The sequence below is a fragment of the Annulohypoxylon maeteangense genome (assembly GCF_022496945.1).
Source record: "Annulohypoxylon maeteangense strain CBS 123835 unplaced genomic scaffold GGS22scaffold_1, whole genome shotgun sequence".
Lineage (NCBI taxonomy): Eukaryota > Fungi > Ascomycota > Sordariomycetes > Xylariales > Hypoxylaceae > Annulohypoxylon > Annulohypoxylon maeteangense.
Genome location: NW_025953248.1, coordinates 548875 through 570520, shown reverse-complemented (window position 1 = coordinate 570520; position 21646 = coordinate 548875). Strand labels below are relative to the sequence as shown.

Genomic DNA, 21646 nt, shown 5'->3' with positions numbered 1-21646 from the left:
ATGTAGACGTTGCAGAAATGGTGTCCATCAGGTACGGTCTAGCTTTGCAACGGGACCGGACCGTTGTAGTGGCGAGAGTATACCGTGCTAGGCTTTGCAAAACCGATGAGAAGAACGTCAGAACAGTCCAGTTTTCGAGTGTTGCCTGCGTTGCGACCGCCTCAAAAGCGGCCTTACTCGCTATAGCATGATACCATTGCTATCGGGTTAGTTTATTTTCCTGGAATTCACCTAAGCCCGTACCATGAATATAGCGGCATCAATTCTGTCTCATCCTGGAAGACATGATTAAAGATATCTCCATTTCTTTCAGCCCACATCCGCCGTACCGCGTCCCATGTAAACCAGTTCCCGTCGACCCCAACTTCTCCGAGAGAGGCATGTTGCAGCACGCTTTCCACCCAAGCATGGCAAGCTCTCTCGCGCTCCTCTGTGAGCATGGCTGATGTCTGTCGCAGACTTGGAATGGCGGCCTCCTCTTCGACCTGCAGGTCGAACAGGTAGCGCATCGCCACGCCAATCTTTACCCGCACAACGCCGAACTCTGTAGCTAGCTTCTCCTCTTCTAAACCCAGTGGAATTGTCTCCCCTTTTCTAACCAGTCTCTCGAACGAGATGGGCTGACTGAGATGTGCATCGTCCCCAGTCCGCACCATCAACACACTACACTCGGGCATAAGCCGCTCCAGCCACGCAGCGACTTTCCAGTGCTGGTTATGGCCCCTGATATCCGGAACTGGCTGTACCGGACACTCCACGGGCAACACGTTCTCGTCAGCCACAAGGATCACGGCGCGGAATAAATGACCCAAGGACAAGCCGTGCTCGCACCACGTCTGCGCCGTCTTAACCGGTGGTGGGAAATAATTACTAGTAGGGTCTTCGCATCGCAGACTCACTACCTCGGCCCCGAAACGCGCTGCTGTTACGTCGCATAGCCGGCGGTGGGTAGCAACGAGGCCGGAGATACTCCAGCTCGCGGCCTCGCTCTTAGGTACGCGCAGCGCCTTGGCGAAGAAGTGCTGTCGCTGGAGGTTTGGTCGCCCGCCATGCAGCGCGTACCATGTGCGGTAGATGTAACAGCCCAGCCGTCGGTCCGTGCAGCCGTGGCGGTGTCCAACGCTATCGGGCTCGGAACCGCTGCCCACGAAGTAGACGGCTGTCTGCTTGTTCGCGTAATCGCGGATGTCAGGGGACCAGTGCATTATGCCGCTGTCGCAGTCCTGATGCCGGGGCGCCGACGCCATTTCAAGATTGCGCGCCCAGCCCCTCAGAAATGTCGGGTGGTAGCGCAGCGAATTACATGTTTCTTCGTAGAACATGTCTTCGAGGTGGGACCGAACCAATCCTAGCTCTTCGGAGGTGAGAGGCGTGGATGCGGCGCGAGCGACATATTTCTGGTTGAAGCATGCGTCGTCCGTGTATTTTGGGCCTGGATACGAGTCCTGAGGTAGTACGTAGGGCGAGAACGGAGAGTAGCGTTCGATATATACATTCTGGGTCTCAGATGTGGTTTGCAGCTCGTGAGAATCCATCGTGTTTCAGTGATGTGCTGTGTAGTCGCAACACGCGATCCACGATATGTGGTGGGTGACAACATTTAAATATGTTTCTCATTATAACTTTGCCTGAAATCTCGAGGGGTTTAAGGTTATTGTGGCGAGGAGATTCAGCAACTTTGATCAAATAGGTGAACTTTAAGTATTAGATAATTTCTTACTAACGGAATTACCTTTATGTAAGCTTCACAGTCAGCAATGACTCAGCACCTGGCAGCCCGAAGTGCTCGACATAATTGTATTACATAATTCAATTACTAATCATGGATATCAAACCTTCTTCTTTCATATAAATAGCAAAGATAATGATATAAGCCGTATCATTACGAGGCTCTTCACTTAACCAATTTATTGATATAATTACAACTTAAATTTACCTAACCTTTAGTTGGTATGTTAAAGGAGATAGATAAAACTTTGTTGCACCACGTGATACCCTTTGGAGTCAACACGCATGCTTACTCAGCCCAGTAAGTTCTACACGATACCTCAACGTTTATACCTAAGTTCGAAAGAGGTGTAACCTTAATCATTTGGCTTTTCTTGCCGATTTTCATTTGTAAATTAAAACTTTTATTTATATTCAATACCATCAACTCTAAGTGAATGATTATCGAGTAACCTAGGTTAAAAGGAACTAACACAAGAAAGAACTCTTGACCTAAAGAAACCTAAAAGTTTAAATTGGAACTGTGTTATAGATATGAGGATGCGAACCAAATGATCACTCAATAGAAATAGTTCGTATGGAGAGGACTGCTATCCAGGCCACTACTAGAAGACCTTGTCAGCTTGTGTACCTAGTATGTGGGATGATGCGAAGCTCTAGGACTTAAGGTTAAATTGCCCAGCGATCGCTGAGGATTAACTCTCGCAACGTATTTCTGATATCTACCAATTCACGTGTTTAGTTCCCTAATTGATGGGAAACGGAATTGTGCAACATGCGTGCTCTGTCTTACGTATAAACTAGATCCACAACCCATAACCAGGAGGATTAGGAAAAGGTAACTGTGACGAAGTGGCGGCGGCGATGCTGTATTCCTACAATCATATTAAGTGAATAGTATCCAATCAAGATGGTATTCCTACGAAAGCAATCTCTACAGAATTCAATTGCGAGCATAAAATCCAACCCCTAGAAAAATTAACAGGAAACGAACATCACGTTGTTTAGACCAGCTGAACCATCGTAGGAATCTTTCTCGGGTAATCTAACCGAAATGGAAACCTCTATCCCTTGAAAAAGTTATATGTGACGTCAATGTTTATTATAAGGATTCCTGATCGACATCTCCAACTCTATAGATAGACAATTGACAATAGCTGCTGCCTGACAAGGCGTCGTAATGATTTTCACCCACGGCGTAGATAGTTTAGGAAAACCAGCAAATTCTCTTCTATGGCCTCACTAGAGTCCGTTGATTCATCTCTATCAATTCTTCCGCTCAGAAATTGTGATATAAATGTCTCTCGTTCACCCTCCTCTTTCATCCAGACAGCAAATTCCTCACCATCAAACCCCAAACCCAAACCCAAACCCAGAAACAACAAACCCACAACCACAATGTCCCCCATAATCTCCCTCGCCCTCGCCGCCCTCAGCCTATCCACCCTAACCAGCGCCTCCTGCCAGCTCCAAAACCAACTCAAATCCAAAACCGGCAAAGAACCCAGCACGCACCTCTGCGTCCCGCAAGGCGCCGGGTCCTGGACCCTCGCAATGGACGTGCACGAAATCGACGTCCCGACCTTCGACTCCAGCGCGCCATGGGCAGGTCTCGTATCGGGCAACTCATTCATGCTGTATGATAACGCGTGTAATATCAAGGGTGTCTACGCGCCGCAATCGCAGAGCAACCATTGCGGCAGCCCGTACGTTATCGAGGAGAACTTCCTGCCGTACGTGTTGACGATTAAGTCTGTGGACTTCGATGTGGGGAGCCCGAGGTTCAAGTTCGCGTATGCGGATGGGGAGTACTCGATTGGCGAGAATGGCTGCGCGTGTAAGAATGTCTCGCATGGGTTGGAGGGGGAGCAGGCTTGTAAATGTGCTTTTCCGCTTCATGGGCAGAAGTAGGGTTTCGTCATGATGGTTAGTTCTGTTGATAGAGTGGGAATGTTACGAGGTTCTTTTTGTTGTCCTTTCATCTTTATACTTGTATATCTATACTATTGGGTTAGCCCCTGAACAGATGCCCATGAACTAGTGGCAGTATGGAATATAGCCTACTTGAGTCTGATTGGCTGAATAGCAGTGTCACATACTGGAAAGAGTATATGCTAGGCATAAGCTAGAGTCTCATTGGTTATTTCTGGTGGAGCATACTAGTGCCTTTGCCAAGAAGTCTTCATTGAAATTTCGTACCTGAGTAGTAATCTGGTAAACTGTTCCTGGGCAAGCAGGTGAAAGTCAATCCATATGTGATGGTAAGGGTGTAGTATCATTTCGCTATGTTGGTAGAATGATATGAAACGCGGAAACACCTAATACCAATATCTTCTAAGCCTTCCTGTGTAAGAAGAACAGCGGCGTGATATCAAAACGCCATTGAATCAGAAGATTGAACAATATCCTCCATTTTATTTTGCAAATCCCAATTCCATCCGTAGCTGTTTAGATCATCCGCAACCTCTAGACGCTAACTACACCCCAATTCAAATGAAGGTGTCTCTGCAGAAACCTCTATACCAGCGCCCTACTAACGACATCATATCCATGCATGAAATTTGCGGGAAGCCTGATTTGTCCCTTATTTTGCTGGTTCCTGGGGCGGCTTGCTGCCCGCAGCGTCTGTGATGTTCAGACTCTGTAGCTTTTCCGTAGGCACCTTTGTCGAGTCGCCACCAGCGGCGAGGGCTTGCTTCTTGAGTTTCTTGCGCTCCTTCTCCTTCTCCTTTGCGGCTTTCTTCGCTGCTGCCTTTTCCATCTCAATAGCCTTCTGCTTTCGCAACTCTTCTCCTCCAAAGGCCTCACGCCATTCATCAGCCTTCTCCGTGGGGATGAGAGAGAATAATAGTTTGGGTTCTCCGAGAGCCTGTCCGGGTGGAATGGTGTTGGGTGTCCAAGTATCCGGAATGGCAAAGCGGCTATTACCGGAACCTTGAACGCCGATTTGGCGGAGGATCCCATCGGCGGTCTCTGGAAGGTATGGGAACAGGATATTTGCGAGAAGGTGAAGATGGTTGAGGGCAACACCGACAACGGCGTTACATCGTTCCGGATCTTCAGTGAGTAGCTGGTTGCTAAGCTTATTGTCTTGCAATAGCTTGTTACCTACAGCCGAGATACTATAAAAGAATCATCATGTTAGTCTATTAAATAATAAGTTGAAAGATGATTCGGAATACGTACCTGAGAGCCGTAGAAAGACCAGCTCGTAGCTTGGTGGCATTGAGGTTTGAAATATAGGTTTGAAGCAATCCATTGACCTCTTCTGTGAATTGTTTTATCGAGCCGTCCGAATCCTGGTACTTGGTATAGTCGGGTACCACAGCATTCAACTTCGCATGAGCAAACTTGACAACACGGTTGCAGAAGTTGCCAAGATTCTTGAGTAGATCGTTGTTGTTGGCATCGACAAACTCTCGCCAACTAAACTCGGAATCGCTGGTTTCCGGACGTCTTGAGAGCAAGTAGTATCTCCACACGTCAACAGGTACACCGGTATCCTTTGCGCTGTTTCCGAATACTCCAACGCTCTTTGATTTGCTGAATTTGCCGCCTTCGTAGTTAAGATACTCCGTGGTGGACAATTTGTGAACCTGGGTCCACTTTTCTTGGGTACCGAGCTGAGAAGCTGGGAAAATAATGCTGTGGAATCTAATTTTGACGATTAGTTGTTATCCAATTTGTTTGGTTTGCAATTACTCACGGGACATTATCCTTGCCCATGAACTGGTATAAGGAAACATTATCCGGGTTCTTCCACCATTTTTCCCAATTCTTTCCTGTCGTGTCGTCTCTGTCGGTATAACATTTGGTGATCGAGGGATAGCCAACTATTACAATTAGCACGTGTCCATGTATAATAGAAATCTGCGGGGTACGGCATACTGCATGCATCGAACCAAACATAGAAAACCTTTCCATCGTAATCGCCCCCTGATAAGCCGGGGAGACCTGTGGGGACTGGTACACCCCATTTAAGATCTCTTGTGATACTCCGTGGCTTCAGTCCGTCGTTGAGCCACGATTGTGTGATAGCTATAGCATTAGAGCTCCAATCTTTGATATCACCAGCGTTGTCGAGCCAAGATTTGACTTCGGGTTGTAGTGCATCTAACTTGAGGTAGAGATGCTTTGTTGTTCGTCGTTCTGGGGTTGCGCCGTCGAGTTTGCAGTGAGGATTCACTAGCCAGCCAGTGGCTTTTCGGTCTTCGCCGGACTCTGCCTTGGTGTCCTCGGTCGGCTCTAAGGGGTCAAGAAGATTTCCACATGCGTCGCACTATCAATCGCATTAGCAGTAGAAATCGGAATAGAGGAAGGATTATATACCTGGTCTCCACGGGCCCCCGCTGCATGGCACAGACTGCATTCACCCTCCACAAAACGATCGGCTAAGAAAGAGTTATGCGCAGGACAGTAGGCTTGTTCGGTTTCTCGTTCTTCGATAAAGCCATTCTCCCACAGACGAGTAAAGATCTGTTGGACAATTTCTGTGTGCTGGGCAGTTGGGGTGCGGCCAAAGATATCGAAATCGATCTTAAACCAAGAGTAGATATCGCGATGAATGGCGTTGTACTTGGTGCAGAGAGTGGCAGGATCTACACCTTCAGCAAGGGCCTGGGTCTCGGTGGCCGTGCCATATTCGTCTGTGCCGCAAATGTACAATGTCGGGAAGCCGCGTGCTCTAGAGAAACGAGCAAATACATCTGCGGACTGTTGAGATTCATGCGTTAGCCAGCGCATTCATTTCGTCCCAAATCGCAATTAGACTTAGCTTACCAGGACACTACCGATGATATTGCCAAGATGTGGAACGTTGTTCGCATAAGGCAAGGCGCTCGTGATTAGAATATTTTGCTTGCCCGGTTGGGGGAGCAGTGACGGCTTTGTATTCGACTCGCTCATTGTCGCGATCGTGTTGTGATCTTGTTCGTGACTATTTTTTATTGGAAGGTGGATCGCGGGCGTGCTAAGGGAAAGTTTGAGAAGATAGGAAGTTTTGAATAGGATTAGGCGTATTGATGGAAATAGAGGGGGAGGGGCACTGAGTCACAAAAATGACACAAGAAGGGCAGAATGTTGATCGGCCAAGAATTGACGGAAAGGGAAGGCGGTATGTGGGGACTTCGAATTGTTTACTCAGGGTCCGTACTTAAGTAGGAACCTAGGGCTGCAAGTTCAATGTGAGCGAAAATAAATGTCTTGATTCAATTACAATACTACAAAAGCTGGCTACCTGCCGACTTATATACCTTTGAATATCTTGGTGTTTAATAATAATGTTTTATTTATTGAAGTTTTATTTACAAGCGTAAGCCTCTTTTCAGGATGTGGAAATTTAAATCGGAATAGTTCCAAGGTTGTGTTTCGAATGTCGAACATTTATTAATGAGTTCCGGTTTAAGGTTGCGTGTTTTAGCGTACTAAGCGCAGTAAGGTTTGAACCCAAGCAGATCCAGGTTAAGCCTACCGAATTCGTCAAGTTAGGTGCCACTGGCTACTAGGTTAGGTACTGGCCACTGTTAGGTTAGTGTCCTTTCTAATGTTAACAACAATGCAATTGAGAACAAGACTTTTCAACGCAAACCAAAAAAAGCCTTTAATCTTTTGGTTCAGCCAAAGAATCCAAAGGCCAATTGCATTGTTTATTCGCGATATCACAAGAGCCTAATGGAAATCGTGTGCGTATGCTAGTGTCTCCATTTGCGCTGGCTGCGCAGAGCCATTTGTGGTTTAAGCTACCCTGGACAACGCGCGCGATCCAACAGCAACATCACAGGTGACAGCCCTCTCCTTTCACCCTTGGAATTGTTCCCAAGCGGAACACGTTTAATCCGCTCCCATGGATGGAGAAGAAACGCGAAGATCATCAATTCAAATACCACTACCCTCGAAACCTCGTCCATATAGACCCGGCGACGGTCCCCCTTTAGCGCCTCTGAGACTCAGACCCGAACGAGACCACTCGACCGCGCATTTAATCGACAAGCGCGTAATACCTGGTAAAGCTCGTAATGGTGAATTGCAGCTGCAGATGTGCTACGTAGTTGGATGGAAAGATCTACCGGCTGCGAGAGTAGCTATCCTTGCGACAAATATACTCGATTACGTTTCACCCGGCGAGCTAGAGAACTTCGAGTACCAGAAACAATTAGAAAGAGATACCGGCAAGGAAACCGACAGGCGAGGAGCATTGAAAAAAGAGGAGTTAGATTTAGACTTATTAACCATTGCGAAAAAGAAGAAAGCAGTGAAACCTACAAGCGCGATGGGAACTCCGACAACACCGGATCCACCAACCCCTTCTGGTCGGAGGCGTCGAGGTCGACCGAGTAAAGCGGAGCTTCAGGCGCGCGAACTCTCTAAGCAGGCGAGCGTCAACGATTCTGAGAGTATCGAAGTAACGCTACCACCTACGAACACATCAGGCCCGTCATTATCGACGCCGCAAAAGAAGCGCGTTAGAGAGATTGTGACCGATATGGAGGAAATGGACGAGGCAGATGCGGATGACGCGATACAACAACAATTACGCAGAGAGAGTGACGATGCCGCTGAAGATATGGATATAGAGCTGGATGGAGATGAGGATGAGGATGATAAGGGTGAAGAGACTATGTCACTGGACAGAGTTCCCGAGGCCACGTCCTCGGGTCTCGAAATCAGCTCGTATGCTAGAAATTTATGGCTTCATAAGGACACGACATTGATCAAGAGCGCTAACGGCAATCTTGCACTGAAGTCATCTACGAGTCACGTCCCCGTACCCGAAGTACTTCGATCCAACAAGCGACCTTGGGAGCTTCCAGCAATAACACCTCTCCCACCACCCATGCCCAAGCCACGCAAACCAATTCAACCAGTAAATAGCCAACCACGCAAAATACCTATTCCACCTGGCAGGAAGCAATCCACAACTCCTGTTCCAGTCCCCACACCATTGAAATCAGACAAGAAGATTCCGCGACAATATCCCCAGCAATTTCAATTGCAATTCCAACCGAAGCCAGAACCATCAGTACCCAAACCACCCGAAAACAAGCAATCTACAACACCTGTCCCAGTACCTCAATACCCACGCTTCACAAATAAAAAATGCGAGCCTTCTTCATCAGCCCCGCCTCCCCAACCACCCAAACCTAACTCGCAGCACCATGGCTTTACCCCCGCCGGCCGAAGCTCCGGCCGCTGGCCCTCTGAAATACCCCAATCCTCCGGCGAGTTAGCCGTAAATCCGCCCTTTAAAGGTCAAACCAATACCTCTCCGCCCCCAAAGAAGTGTACACCTAAATCGAAAACCAAGTCCACCACTGGCAACGGGAAGATGTGGGTAGTATCGCGTCTCGAAGGCGATAAACTAGTCCACGCGCATGGCTTGCGCACCCGTTTCTTCAAAGTACGGTGGGCCGGCGAATGGCCCCCGGACCAGAACCCCACCTGGGAGCCGGAAGACAATATTCCCCCGGAATTAATTAAGGCATACCTCAAGGGCAAGGCCAAGGCTGCAACGGGCCGTCGCAGGACCACCGGCTCGCTGACTAATGGATTCGACTCACCGAGTCGGAACCTCCGCTCCAGTCCCCTAACGCTGAAGAGAAAGTACTCCAGTGTCGCGGAAGCCTTCGCGGGGGACGCGGATGATCTGGACGAGCTACGAAATAGCGCGGACAGTGGCGGGGAAGAAAACGCTACTGTTAACGGCAGCGGCGGAAGGGGTAAGAGGAGGGAAATAGCACGATACAATTACTACGAAGATGAAGATGGGGAGGACGAGATCCTAGTTGTCACGGCAGATCAGGAATCAAGCTTCAAGAGACGGGAAACCAAACCCAAGGAGAGGATGGACGAGCTAGGCGCGGCTTTTATGAGAGACCTCGCCGCCGCCATCCAGCGCGGAAGTGGTGCTGAGAAGGGAAGTGGGAGTTAATTATTAATGACCTAACTTATCTAGGCCAGTTTTTGACTTCTTGGCATGGCTTCAGGAGTGCATTCCATCGCATTGCAGTAGGTGTTGCTTGGAACCGGAGTGCTGGAGATATAAGCGGTGGAGGGAGATTTGTATGCTTCGCGGAGAGGAGGCATGACCATGAGTATGAGTGACCATTGGCATGCATAATACCCTACCTACCATCCTATTCGCAGATGCTGAAGCTACGAAGATTCCTAATTAATTAGCAGACGTCTCGTGCTACCGATACTAATAAAAATTGTCATGAATCCTACTCCTCTTTACTTTCCCCCCTCCCCTTTAACCATAATAACTCGCCGGACACCTACGATGGCATTTAATTAATTCTCGATCGCATCACATCACGTATAACACGAGTCAAAGTTGGGATCAACGACAGATGTCAATTGATCGAGGTCCCGTGTCTCGCATAAGACACGCAGAGAACCTCTCCATATGTCCTTCCGTACGTACAAGCAAACTCGAAGTTCCTAGCCAGCCCTCACTAAAACCGCCGCCCGCGCGAAAAAAAAAAGATTCAAGATCCAGTTTTTCCACCGGCGCAACTCCGCGAAAATGCAAGACTTGGTACCTAAGTATGTCAAGGTTATGTATCCCCTAATTCGTATGTCGAAAAGGGGTTTAAAAGAAGCGAAATTGGGTTGAGGGGTAATATGTATCTCGATCTGATGTGGCGTTATGTCGTAAGATCGGATATGTAGAGACCCAGTGGGTCCGTTAAGGGGTATCGAGGGGAAAAATAAAGGCGAAAGTGCTCTACTGTCGTAAATAGGGGTAGAGCTTTGGCCTTGATGAAAGGGATCGTACCAAACGAGTTCCCCTTCCGCGTTAAGATATAAGCGTGGATGATTGTTCATGTGGGTAGATAATAATGGTATGTTATACGACGTTCGTCCCGAAAATCCGTCCAGTGCTGATAAACCGCAGGACTTGTTATGTAATAGTACTTATTGACGAAGCATATATGCTTTCGTCGTCGGGAGAATAGGTCGGAAGTTAAGCTCAATAAGGGGTGGTGTTACTCAAATTCGATAGCATACGCGTGCTCCACGGGAATTTGAGGAGAGTATGATAAACCGTCGTACCGAAAGCCGAAACCAGAGACGAAACATTCGAGATCAATTCAGAGAAGGGGTATGATTCATCTGTCAGTCAGACAGATTACTGCTTACCACCTTTCTCGCGCTCTTGCTGTTCGCGCTTCTCCTTCTCCTTCTGCTCACGTTCCTTGTTCTCGCGATCTGCACGTTGAGCATCGAACACGGCCTTCAGATTATATTTCTCGCCACGTTGCCATGCTTGCAGGGCTGCGTTAACAGCGGAGAGGCTGCCGGGAAGAGTGCGCACCTCTTCCTGGGGATGCGAGTGGGACTCTCGCTTTGGTGTGGCAGGATGGGTCTCGGTCTTTGAGATGAAATCACCAGGTTCGCGGATCAAGGGGTTGATAAAAGCGGGATCATTCTGCGGAAGCATGTGCATGGCCATCGTCGCGTTGTCTTCTGTAATGGTGTCTTCCGTTGCGTTGTCTTCCATCGCGTCGCCTCCGATCAGATCACCTTCCACCGTGTCATCTGCCGCCGTGTCATCTGCCGCCGTGTCATCTTGCACCGTCTCGTCTTCCATCGCCTCATCTTCCACCGCGGGAACGTCTTCTCCATAGTCGTTCACCGACGCTGCTTGTGTTGGAGTAACGGTACCTTGATATTTAAAGACACTCGCCTTAGGATCGGAGACCTCGAGGGAGTTTCGAGGAGTAGTATCTTCAGTCTCGTCAAGGCTAGCATCAGTCGGCTTATCCTCTACCTTCTCCCCCGCCTTGTCCTCTACTTTATCCTCATCTTTAAGGACTGTGTCCTCAGGTGCTGATGATGATGGCTTGGCATGGTCTCCATCGTTAGTCGGGAGGGAATTCATAGGAGCAGCGGCTCCGCTGGCCTGACTCGATCTGGCGTGCAGTTCCTCAGAGAACTGCGTAAGGTTGAAGCCTCGGTCGTGATTTGGTTCACCTAGAGGTACATAAGGGTACCAAGAGCGTGCCATGCTAGGATCCCGTCGGTGGCGTCGGTGCATGAGTCTTGACTGACCTCGATGTCGTTGGAATTCGTCGCCCCCGGGGTAGGTCTCCCAGCCGGGCTCATCCATCTTACGCAGCGTGTCGAGAAACCACGGACGAGACCACATTCCAGTTCCCAGTCCATAAATGTGGAGGGGTTGCTCCGGGGTGGAAGGAGCCGGGGGGTTGCTAGACGGACCGCCGGGACCCGAAGAAATAGGCAGATTAGATGAACCACCGGGAACAGAAGGAATGGGCAGGCTAGGAGGACTAATCATAGCAGGAATGTCCCATGAATGCGAAGTAGCCCGGCCGACCTCACCGCCCTCTTCATGTTCATCCTCATCATAATCCTCTTCATATTCTTCTTCATAATCCTCCTCGTCATATTCTTCTTCATATTCCTCCTCTTCTTCTTCATCCCACTTTCCTGTAATCCAAGCATCCAATAAGCTTCGATTAGATCCGCGTGCCAACTTCACAGACCCCTCCATCTTGTCAAGGGGTTCGTCGCATGGGTCCGGAGCAAAGCGGTACAGATCGTCGTCAAATGCGCCGGGACGCTCTCGTTCCAGCTCTCTGGTAGTCTGCTTGTAGAAACGACCGGCGTGCTTAACGCTGGTGAAGAGAATCCACAGAGCTTCATTCTCATCCAGCCAGATATCCTCGAGAACATCTTCCGGCTTTCTGAATCGAGCCTCGAAGTCTTGCAAGAATTCTTCAGGAGAATGGCCGGAGAAGTCGAGGTACACAACCTGTCGAGTGAACTTCTGTCGGAGATCATTCTCTATCTCCATAGAAATGGGATAGCTGTGGGACTTGAAGAGAGTGATCTCGACGTCTTCATGAAACACATCACAAGCCTTGTCCTCCATGTAGTCCACATAAGCCTTAGCATCCTGCGCATTGATGAACTCAACGATCACAGTGTAGCCTATAGGCCATGGGCTGTTAGCCGCAGTCACCTTGAGGATCTTTCCTCCTCGCACTCGTGCCAAGATGTCGTACATAGGCATATCGAGGTCCAAGCCAGTGATGAAAACCTTGCGAGATGTAGCGCCGAGGTGACTACCTGGCTTGGGGGCGTATTGAATGCCATAAGTAAGCATCAGGGGAGGCGTTTCATCGTAGCGCGTGAAAGTCTCGCGTCGGTGGGCTTCGAAAGCCAGCGATCGTTCTTCTTCGCTCGCGAAGATTTTACTCACGAAGTCGTGGCTAGGTGGAATGTAGGGATCATCGCTCTTCTCCACAACTGACAAGACATACCATTTAGCTGGCTTGATTAACTTGTCGCCCATCTTGACCCACCAAGGCTGGCCAGAAAGGTCCGGCGTGGAAGGAACGTGAGATGTTTCAGAGGCGATGGCGTTGCCTTCTTCGGGAGCCACATCCTTCTTCATCCCTAGCTTATCACTGCCAGGAAGGTAGAGGATTTCTTCATTGTGGCTGATTCGATTGATTCCGGCAGAGTTGATTGAAGAGACTGTGACTGATGGGCGGTGAATCTCACAGTTATCGAGCTCGCATAACTTCGTTGGATTCTCAGGGTAGTAACCGCCAACGCGGTGGGGAGTTTGGGCAGAGAGCTCAGCGGACTTAGGTCGACCATGGATGACGCAAACATCTCGGGTACATGGTGACAAAATGCAGACCTGTTTATTAGATGAGTGTTGGTTACTTTCAGGGTGTAGCGAAGACTGTACCATGGTGTTGCGAACCTTGAGAGGTTCGCTGCTGAGGGGAGAAATTGAGGATGCCATCTTTCAATCCGCAATACGTGTACGTAGCACACGTATGGGGAAAGACGTGAAGACTGAAGATACTATTTAATGAATGATAATGGATGTGATGATGGTCAATAATAATAAGACCACAGGCTTAAAAGATGTAATATCGACAATACCACGTAAGAAATCGATTTTTTTACGTGATTCATCGATTTCAAAGAGGCAAGTGGCGATTAGAATGTAAGATAGTAGTAAATAATAGTGATGAAAGGAATTCTGTGAATATTGGAAGTGGGTTGGATGAGAGTTGGGTGTTATGGGAAAGGTCGGGTTTGTTGTGCGATTCGGAGTGGTAAGGAAGAAGTGGTATTTTTGAGAGTAGGTAGAAATAAATGAGAGTAAGTGGGAAATGTAAATGAAGTTGTGTGGGAAAAATAAGATCCAGCAGAAATAAAGGGAAGGTGGTGAAGATTCGGATTCGGCTTCGACGGTGATGAGAAGGATCTTGCGTACACCCGCTATAGTCGGTCAAGTCTTTGGAGTTCATCTTAGCCGTCTTAACTGATTTTCTAACTAGGTCACAATTATGAGAAAACAATATAATCGGGGATTTATGGTGGATCGTAAATATATTCTAGTTAACGATAACTATGAGTTAATAGATGTGAAAGGTATATCGTATTGCCACGACATCCAAGTCAACGTAGTTTAATAGAACAGAACTGCCGATTTCGATAACTGGGTTTGACCCCCTTATTATCTCTATGTTTTTCGCATAATTATTGTAATCATGATTGTCATAGAGATATGTGGTCATTGACATCTCATTAGCGTCATTTTGAGATAAGGCGCTTGTCCCTTCATTCGGAAAGCTTCATTGCCTTTCAGTGGTAGGAACGAATTAGTACATAGGTAAATTCCAGTGTAGCACTTACCCATATAGATCTGGATACTTGGTAAGTCAGGATGGGATGAAAGTTTTGACAGCAAAGTTAGAATTGAACCTTCTCTACCTCGAGCCATCTAGAAGGAAATCACGCTTCAGGACTTGTTGTATTGCTAAAAAAGAAGCCATGTGAACTATCTATATCTGAGACACCATCTTCATCAAATGTTGTGGTTGTAATTCCATTACCGTAAATATTTCACGGATCCCGATATACACAAAAAGAGATGAAATGAAATTAAAAAGGGAGGTCTTGTATTTCTGTCCATCAAGTTTCTTGAATAAAGCCATCAATTCGATAATAGATACCTACCTGTGAATCTCTTCTTTTCAATATGATTTGAAATATTGAAGATGGGCATCCTCAGTTGTTCGCGAGAAACTTTATATATTTCGATACAGGTATTTCGTCTAAGTCTTACAAACACGAAACCGCCATGCTCAAACAGGGTGGACAGAGAGAACTTCAACTGATCGACAGTACCTAGTGCCTATAAATTGCTTGCTATTTCCCCTTTGGCAATTAAATACCTACCAAAGTGCGTGATTGGAAATAAGCCAATCGGAATTTGCTAGTTAAAACACGCGAGAGCCCGACTTCTGTGCGGAGGATTGTCGTTAGGAATGATGTAAGCGGATCAACCCCATACATTTATAATGAGGCTACGACTCAATTTGGGAACATTATAAGCGGAAGAGAGATGAACGAGATATACTGGACTGATGCTAGAATACTGAGTAGGTAGGCAATTAAGTATTAGGTTGTTGGGCTGTTATAGAGTGTGTTCGGGAAGGGGGAAGGAGATTCTGATCTGGATGAAAATTTGGGAGATGTGAACCGACTTACAACAGGAATCCAAGTTGGAGGGTCAAATACACCCTCCATTGTTCATCTACAGGTACTTTACTTCACATAATTACCGCATGGATATGCTCGCCAATTAAAACCATATAGGGTATTAAACCTAAGCTGAGTTCCTATTGGCTTTGACTTGGTCGAGTAATTGGGTACGTAGTACCTACATGAGGCTCATTCTCATTGTAAAGGATAATACTCAGTAACTGTAGTTATTACTAGTATGTGGTAGGGCGTATAAGCAAATATCAGACTGTTGACTGATGCTCCCAAGCTTCACATATTTAGTACACCAATGGTTTGTGCATTTTCGTCGCCAAATGACACAAGGGCTCGTTTGGAGTGTAATATGGCGCCTTATCTATTCGAGTCATCTATCCATCATCTCGTGGTACCCATGAGGGATTTCATAAAGCTCCAGTCTGCAATGATCAACAGGACTTACGCGATAGCCGATGCCACTGCAGAAGTATCACAAACATATCCCTGACCGATATTCGTTACCACAATCCTTGTAGGTTGGGGATTTTTGCCCGGATTATTTAGGTAAATTAATGTCCGGGTAGTTAGGTAGTTATTAGTATCGTCCTCATGGTGTCTCGTTTTTATCTTTCCTGGCTAACTGCATCGTATGTATTCCTATCCCGAGACTGCGCGTCTTGTTGCCTTTTGAATAGGGAACCATGCCCTTGGCAGTAGCTTATGTTGAAATGGCCTCTTAAATTCCTTACTCCACTTCCTTGCTTGACTATGCCATGCGCTCTTAGAGCTGCTAGCTCGCGTATTTTGAGAGTCCGATTCTAAAGTTCTCACTCAGGCTGCGACTTCGCGCGTTGGAAGTCTTTCCGGGGTTTCCGGATTACGCTAAGGCCTCTTACAACGCATGCGCTAGAACTTGAATATTGGGTTGAAATTGGGTCATTTCTCGATGTATAATCAATCTGCTGCATCTATGACGGTATGTCATATCGATGTCCTACTATAACATTGTAAGCCAATCGCAATGTACCTACTCATTGAGAATATCGATATCAACTTCGGGCGGTCCCAATCGCCCGGCAGCGAAGTAGTGATCCAAGATTCGAAATGTCACGAGAAGAACCATAAGAGCCAATGACCGTATTCTCCCGAGGGACGGGATCCCGGGAATAAACCATTCAACCCCCTGCGTCGATCGTACCGATATTGGCTTCTGACCCCCACCTTAAGACACCCTAGAAGTTCTCACGTGAGAATTGTTACTTAGGAATTTGTTCCTGGTCGATTATGTCTTACGATACGATACGAGGAAAGCTTTTTTCCTGCAGGGAGCTGTCGTTGTACTATAAATGAATAATCGACGCCGATTTAAGGACGGGCGAAATGAGACCCGGCTGTTGGAGTAGACCATCCACGGGTCCGAGAATAGACATTGACGAATAGATCGCCAAGAATGAGTAGCACGCGCCCATACCCCAAAGGACGGATAACCTTGAGCCAGGCCATCGGGTTTCATCGCAGCGTTGTGGAATGGCGAAGTTCATAGGTAGCTTCGCTTGAGTTTAGGTTGGGTTGTTCGACCTCCTCAAACATGACTGGGGTAATGGAACACTGAAAACAACGACAAATGTCGACCGAAACACAAGCATGATCTAGGTACTTACCTACTAGGTAGTCAGCAATGATTGTAGTATTAGATACATGCCTAGGTAGTTGGTGTTGTGAACATATGATGGGGGTACAGACACTAGTACTAAACGGCGAATTTCTTGGCTGAGCTAACTTCTGGAGGTGACATCCACGTTGCCTACCCCGGAATCCTGAAAATCCTGTGAGAGGTGTTCATGAGTTGTGATCACGCAGTCAACTAAACTGTAGCCTGCTTGAGCGGCTTGCGTGGTCCTACTGCACGATGCAGTTTGGACGTGTGCGTTGCTCGGTGGATGGTGAGATTTGTGGCGGTCGTGTTTGTCGTTGATATGTGCGTTGCTAATAGAATAGGTCCTCGCGTATGGATCGTATGTAGGTTGAATATGTGGGAGCAGGGCACGAGGTGTTACCCCCTCCTTTTTTGCCTCCCACGTAAATGGGTCCGCGGTGAAGCTATCGACCAGGACACTGGGGCATATCCCGCAGAGCATCGGGGAGTTGGCTTGGCAGAGAGGGCTGTACGGACTAGACTGTTAGTCCTGCTAGCCCCGTTTAATACTAGCAGCACTAGATAATACTAATGGAAGAGATATGAGCCGATGAATCGATAGAAAGATGTTCTAGTTCTAGTTCTAGTTCGGACATCGAAATGATCGGAATAAAAATGGAGCCGGGATACGCTAGAACGTTTGCGTGTTTTAAGTTCGACCTAGGAGCCTGGGAATGGAAAATCCAATGAAATTAACGGTCGTGGGGGTGGTGACGCTACGACGTAGTGGGCGTAGTACAGGGCTTACATGCCTGGACTAGCCCATAATGGGAGGCGATTCTCCAGGTACTCCAGGTCTTGTAAAATGTAACTTCCCCGTTCCCCCACGAGCCCGACCCATTAAACCTTTTCTTTACCCTGGACTGCCTAGAATATGCCCCTCCTTCCCAATCTCTCTTTCTCAACCAAAAAAAGCTTCACCGCATTTCGTTCGACATTAGACTGCACTGATGGATTCTTCGCCCCATAACTCATCCAACAAGACAGCCTGTCTATCCATTCACCAGCTTCGGATTGGCTGTGGACCTGAAAGAATGGCTAGTCCTACCGCAACAAGAGTAGGGGCTGGAGCACGAAGCCCGCGTCTACATCCCCGCATGTCAATTCTCATGTTTTTCTGCCCGAAATAGACCAGAAGAGCCAATCATATTTTCTGGAAGCAATGTATTGAAAAAGGACCCTGGGGATTTGAACGTCAGAAGCACATATCCAAGCCACCTACGAGTCCCTGGTGGTACAATCAATCATTCTTCGTTGTTCCTTGCCAGGGGAAAAACCTCAACTGCCACATGATCCCCCCACGGACCAAAATACATCCTTGTCCATTATAATTGGGCTACCTCACGGCCACACGTCTACTTGCCTTTGTCAGTAGCCTCTTCGTCATTGTCCAGTCAAAACACGCCTACCAGTTCCCATCAAGAGTCGTACAAGTGACTAGAGGCTCTGTCGGGCAAATCCCGAATCCTCTTCATGCTCATTGGATTGCCTCAACATGAGTAGGATCCGATAGCTAGCCAGTTGAGTCCCGTGCTTAGTCGTCTTCGCCTTACGCCTACCTAGTCTACCTAGCCTACCTACTTAGCCCACCTAGCTTTAGTAGTCTCATCGGCTATGAGCCGTAACAAACAACCTAGATGCGCGCCTTCTTGCTAACGAAGAAAAAAAGGACATAAACTTAAAATATAGGTATTTAAACCGTTGTTACCCCCTGCCACAAGAGGGTTCACAAGTACTTCCCATTGTTTCTGCCCCTTACACCTGCTTCAACCCCTTCCAAAGTTCCTTTCCCCGTCACATCTAGTTTACATTATATAAATCCACGTACCTCGCGTAGGCCGGACTAGTTCCTCCGTACTTAAATCACTTTAAAAACTCACTCAAAGATACTTTACTTTACCTCTTCTCATCTTCATCAAGTTTTTTTTTCCACTCACACAATCACATCCAAACAACTCACTCTACCAAAGTCTACCTAAAATAGTCTCGATGACGGAATCTCTAGGCCAATCTCGCCCTCTGCCCGACGGGGTCTATGTTCCTACCGTTGCTTTTTTCAAAGAGAACGATGACATCGACTTAGAAGCAACCCAACGCCATGCCGTTCACCTTGCCGAGGCTGGCGTTGCCGGCCTTGTTGTACACGGCTCGAACGGAGAGGCGGTTCATTTAAGCCGAGATGAGCGCAGCCTCGTTATTAAGACTACACGAGCCGCTCTAGACCAGGCGGACCACCACCTTATGCCTCTCATCGCTGGGTGTGGAGCACAATCTACCCGCGAGACGATCCAGTTATGCCAGGATGCAGCCAATGCTGGTGCTAACTATGTCATCGTACTCCCTCCCGCGTACTATGGCGGTCTTCTTAACACATCAAAGATCGTTCAGCATTTCTGCGATGTTGCTGATTCTAGCCCCATTCCAGTCATGATCTACAACTACCCTGGGGCTTGCTCCGGTCTAGACCTCTCTTCCGACGCAATCCTTCAGATTTCAAAACACCCCAACGTTGCTGGTGTCAAGCTCACTTGTGGTAACACCGGGAAACTAGCTCGCATCGTCGATGGGGCCAAACCCGATTTCTTTGTCGCTGGTGGCAGCGCAGACTTTATCCTGCAAGGCCTTGTAGTTGGTGGAAACGGCACCATCGCGGGTACTGCCAACCTAGTGCCTCGAGCGTGCGTCCGCATCTGCGAACTATACCATGCTGGCGAGCTGAAGGAGGCTAGAAGGCTGCAGGCAATCGTTGCCAAGGCGGATTGGATCGCAATTCAGACGGGCTTTGCCGGCGTGAAGGCTGCCCTGCAGCACTTTGAGGGCTACGGTGGAGAACCCAGGAAGCCCTGTGGATTGCCAAGCAGCGAACACATGGACATGATTACCAATGGGTTCGCAGACGTGATAGCTTTAGAGCAGAGCTTAGTCTAGAAGAAAATCAGGGGATCAGGTTATAGTAAGGATCATGGGCTCAATGGGACACGATTGTGTGGACCACGAGCTTGGCGTTACGAGATTAAACGGCGTTAACAGGACGGAGTAATGAAAAGAAAAATAATGGAAATAGCTGGGCTTACAAGCTACCTCGATTATTAGTGCAGGATGCATTTTGCTGGAAGGCTCTAAAATGGATGTTTCTATTGCTATCAGCTAACGTCAACATCGGAAGGTTAGACCGCAGGTAGACCTTCAGTACCTATGAATATGATGCTCGAGCATTTTCCAATCTCACATGTCGCTTATTTGATACAGTACCTATACAACCTTCACATGACACTAGGAGAAACGTTACGAGCTGCAGGAGCCGGCAGCTGCAGCAAGTAGGTGACGAAAGCTGAATTTGAACATACCTACATATACTAATACATATAGTATATTTACGGGCATACTTCCAAGTTCTCTATGCTTTGCACGACTAGAGCATCGCGAAGTTCGGACGACGGCTACTATGGCGGTTAGAGCGTCGGTTATGATTACCCCCCTACTCCCGAGGAGCAGCAACGCCACCAATTCTTCTATGCCACAGCAGCACGCATGATCCATGCTGCCACCATTACCCCAACCCAGCTTCACATCATGACGGCACATCGCATGCCGCGTACTACGTAGCCGATCTTCGCAGCACCCATCCAGTGGAAACACGTCCATCACCCGAGACACTCGCATGGAGGACAGGAACACAAGACCCTTCTGCATCATGTATTCAAGTCAATCCACAGTCGATCGCCAGTCGGTCTGTCATAAAATGTCGGTCGTTGCAGATCAACCCGAAGTCTGTCTATCGCAACCCTGTACCCCGCAGTCTCGAGTCTCGGACCTGCAGGCTATGCCGCGCTAATTCTGTAAATCGGGCATGGTCTGGCAACCTTGGAATAGTTGGGGGATAGTGTTGGGGGTTAGCTTGGTTACGGAGCCAGGGAGGTAGGGAGCCAGGGAGGGCGAATGCAAAGAATAACGCACGATACGATCCTCCCTCTCGTCAGCGTCTGTCGCGCTATAATCACCTTAACTACCTACTTTGACTACCAACCCACAACGTATGGATATTTACCCGAGCTGGTGAATGTTATGCATCAAGAGGTAGCATCCTGTAAGTCTACGTCGGGTATGTATGTAATGTCAAAGTACCACATACCTACCTAGGTATTTTACCTATTTTCACCAACGACGGCACCCCCGAACCCAAAAAAAAACACCGCCCACCGCCACCATCGCAAAAGAACCACCACATACGTAAATGCGGGTAGGAGGATCTTTCGGTTGCTATTCTCCGCGACCTGGTTTTCCGACCCATTCAAAGAAACCCTTTAACTACCATTTGTTTGCTGATCCAACTTCCCGTTAAATCGGTCTAAGCTCCAATCTTACGAGCCTGGCATGACATGACTGCAACGTAATTTTAGTAATAGGAGGACGTCCTATGGCCCTGAAACCCAACTCAGCTGCGGCCGCATGTTGCGATCGCGGAGGTACTATAGCAAAAACAGAGAGTGGCAAGAGACTTGTAGGTAAGGGAATCCAACGTCGGGCATTTGACCCCCTCTTCTGTCCTGCTCTGGCTAGTTCGGTTTCAGGCTTCCCGTCCGAAAGAGGTCTCCAAAGGCCGTTCGGAGGGGGCATAAGTGGCCGTGTTATTGATGACACGGATTATGTGATGCTGAGGGAATAGGTATATCATACGGCACAGTTCTC

General features: G+C 48.0%; 6 protein-coding genes across 6 annotated transcripts; 3 read left to right on the top strand and 3 right to left on the bottom strand.

The window, feature by feature from the left end:
* Positions 1–227: 227 nt before the first annotated feature.
* GGS22DRAFT_194037 (uncharacterized protein) lies at positions 228–1724 on the bottom strand (the record flags this gene model as incomplete). Its single annotated transcript, XM_047965445.1, has 1 exon — positions 228–1724. The coding sequence occupies exon 1, from the start codon at positions 1533–1535 to the stop codon at positions 228–230; it is 1308 nt and encodes a 435-aa protein (XP_047823470.1). The 5' UTR covers positions 1536–1724.
* A 1402-nt stretch (positions 1725–3126) lies between these two features.
* GGS22DRAFT_182980 (uncharacterized protein) lies at positions 3127–3639 on the top strand (the record flags this gene model as incomplete). The annotated part of the gene is made up of 1 exon (XM_047964033.1): positions 3127–3639. One exon carries the CDS (start codon positions 3127–3129, stop codon positions 3637–3639), a length of 513 nt encoding a protein of 170 aa, XP_047823469.1.
* A 313-nt stretch (positions 3640–3952) lies between these two features.
* GGS22DRAFT_148785 (methionyl-tRNA synthetase) lies at positions 3953–6695 on the bottom strand. The gene is made up of 6 exons (XM_047959041.1): positions 6508–6695; positions 6058–6441; positions 5617–6007; positions 5435–5561; positions 4915–5382; positions 3953–4850 (listed from the first exon to the last, which is right to left on the bottom strand). The coding sequence occupies exons 1-6, from the start codon at positions 6631–6633 to the stop codon at positions 4313–4315; spliced, it is 2034 nt and encodes a 677-aa protein (XP_047823468.1). The 5' UTR covers positions 6634–6695; the 3' UTR covers positions 3953–4312.
* A 595-nt stretch (positions 6696–7290) lies between these two features.
* On the top strand, positions 7291–10295 carry GGS22DRAFT_148783 (uncharacterized protein). The gene has a single exon (XM_047959040.1). It carries the CDS (start codon positions 7571–7573, stop codon positions 9653–9655), a length of 2085 nt encoding a protein of 694 aa, XP_047823467.1. The 5' UTR covers positions 7291–7570; the 3' UTR covers positions 9656–10295.
* A 298-nt stretch (positions 10296–10593) lies between these two features.
* Positions 10594–13626, bottom strand: GGS22DRAFT_2020 (uncharacterized protein). The gene has a single exon (XM_047966459.1). It carries the CDS (start codon positions 13508–13510, stop codon positions 10859–10861), a length of 2652 nt encoding a protein of 883 aa, XP_047823466.1. The 5' UTR covers positions 13511–13626; the 3' UTR covers positions 10594–10858.
* Positions 13627–18517: 4891 nt separating this feature from the next.
* GGS22DRAFT_2003 (dihydrodipicolinate synthetase family protein) lies at positions 18518–20018 on the top strand. Its single transcript, XM_047966416.1, has one exon. It carries the CDS (start codon positions 18947–18949, stop codon positions 19883–19885), a length of 939 nt encoding a protein of 312 aa, XP_047823465.1. The 5' UTR covers positions 18518–18946; the 3' UTR covers positions 19886–20018.
* The last annotated feature ends 1628 nt before the right edge of the window (positions 20019–21646 follow it).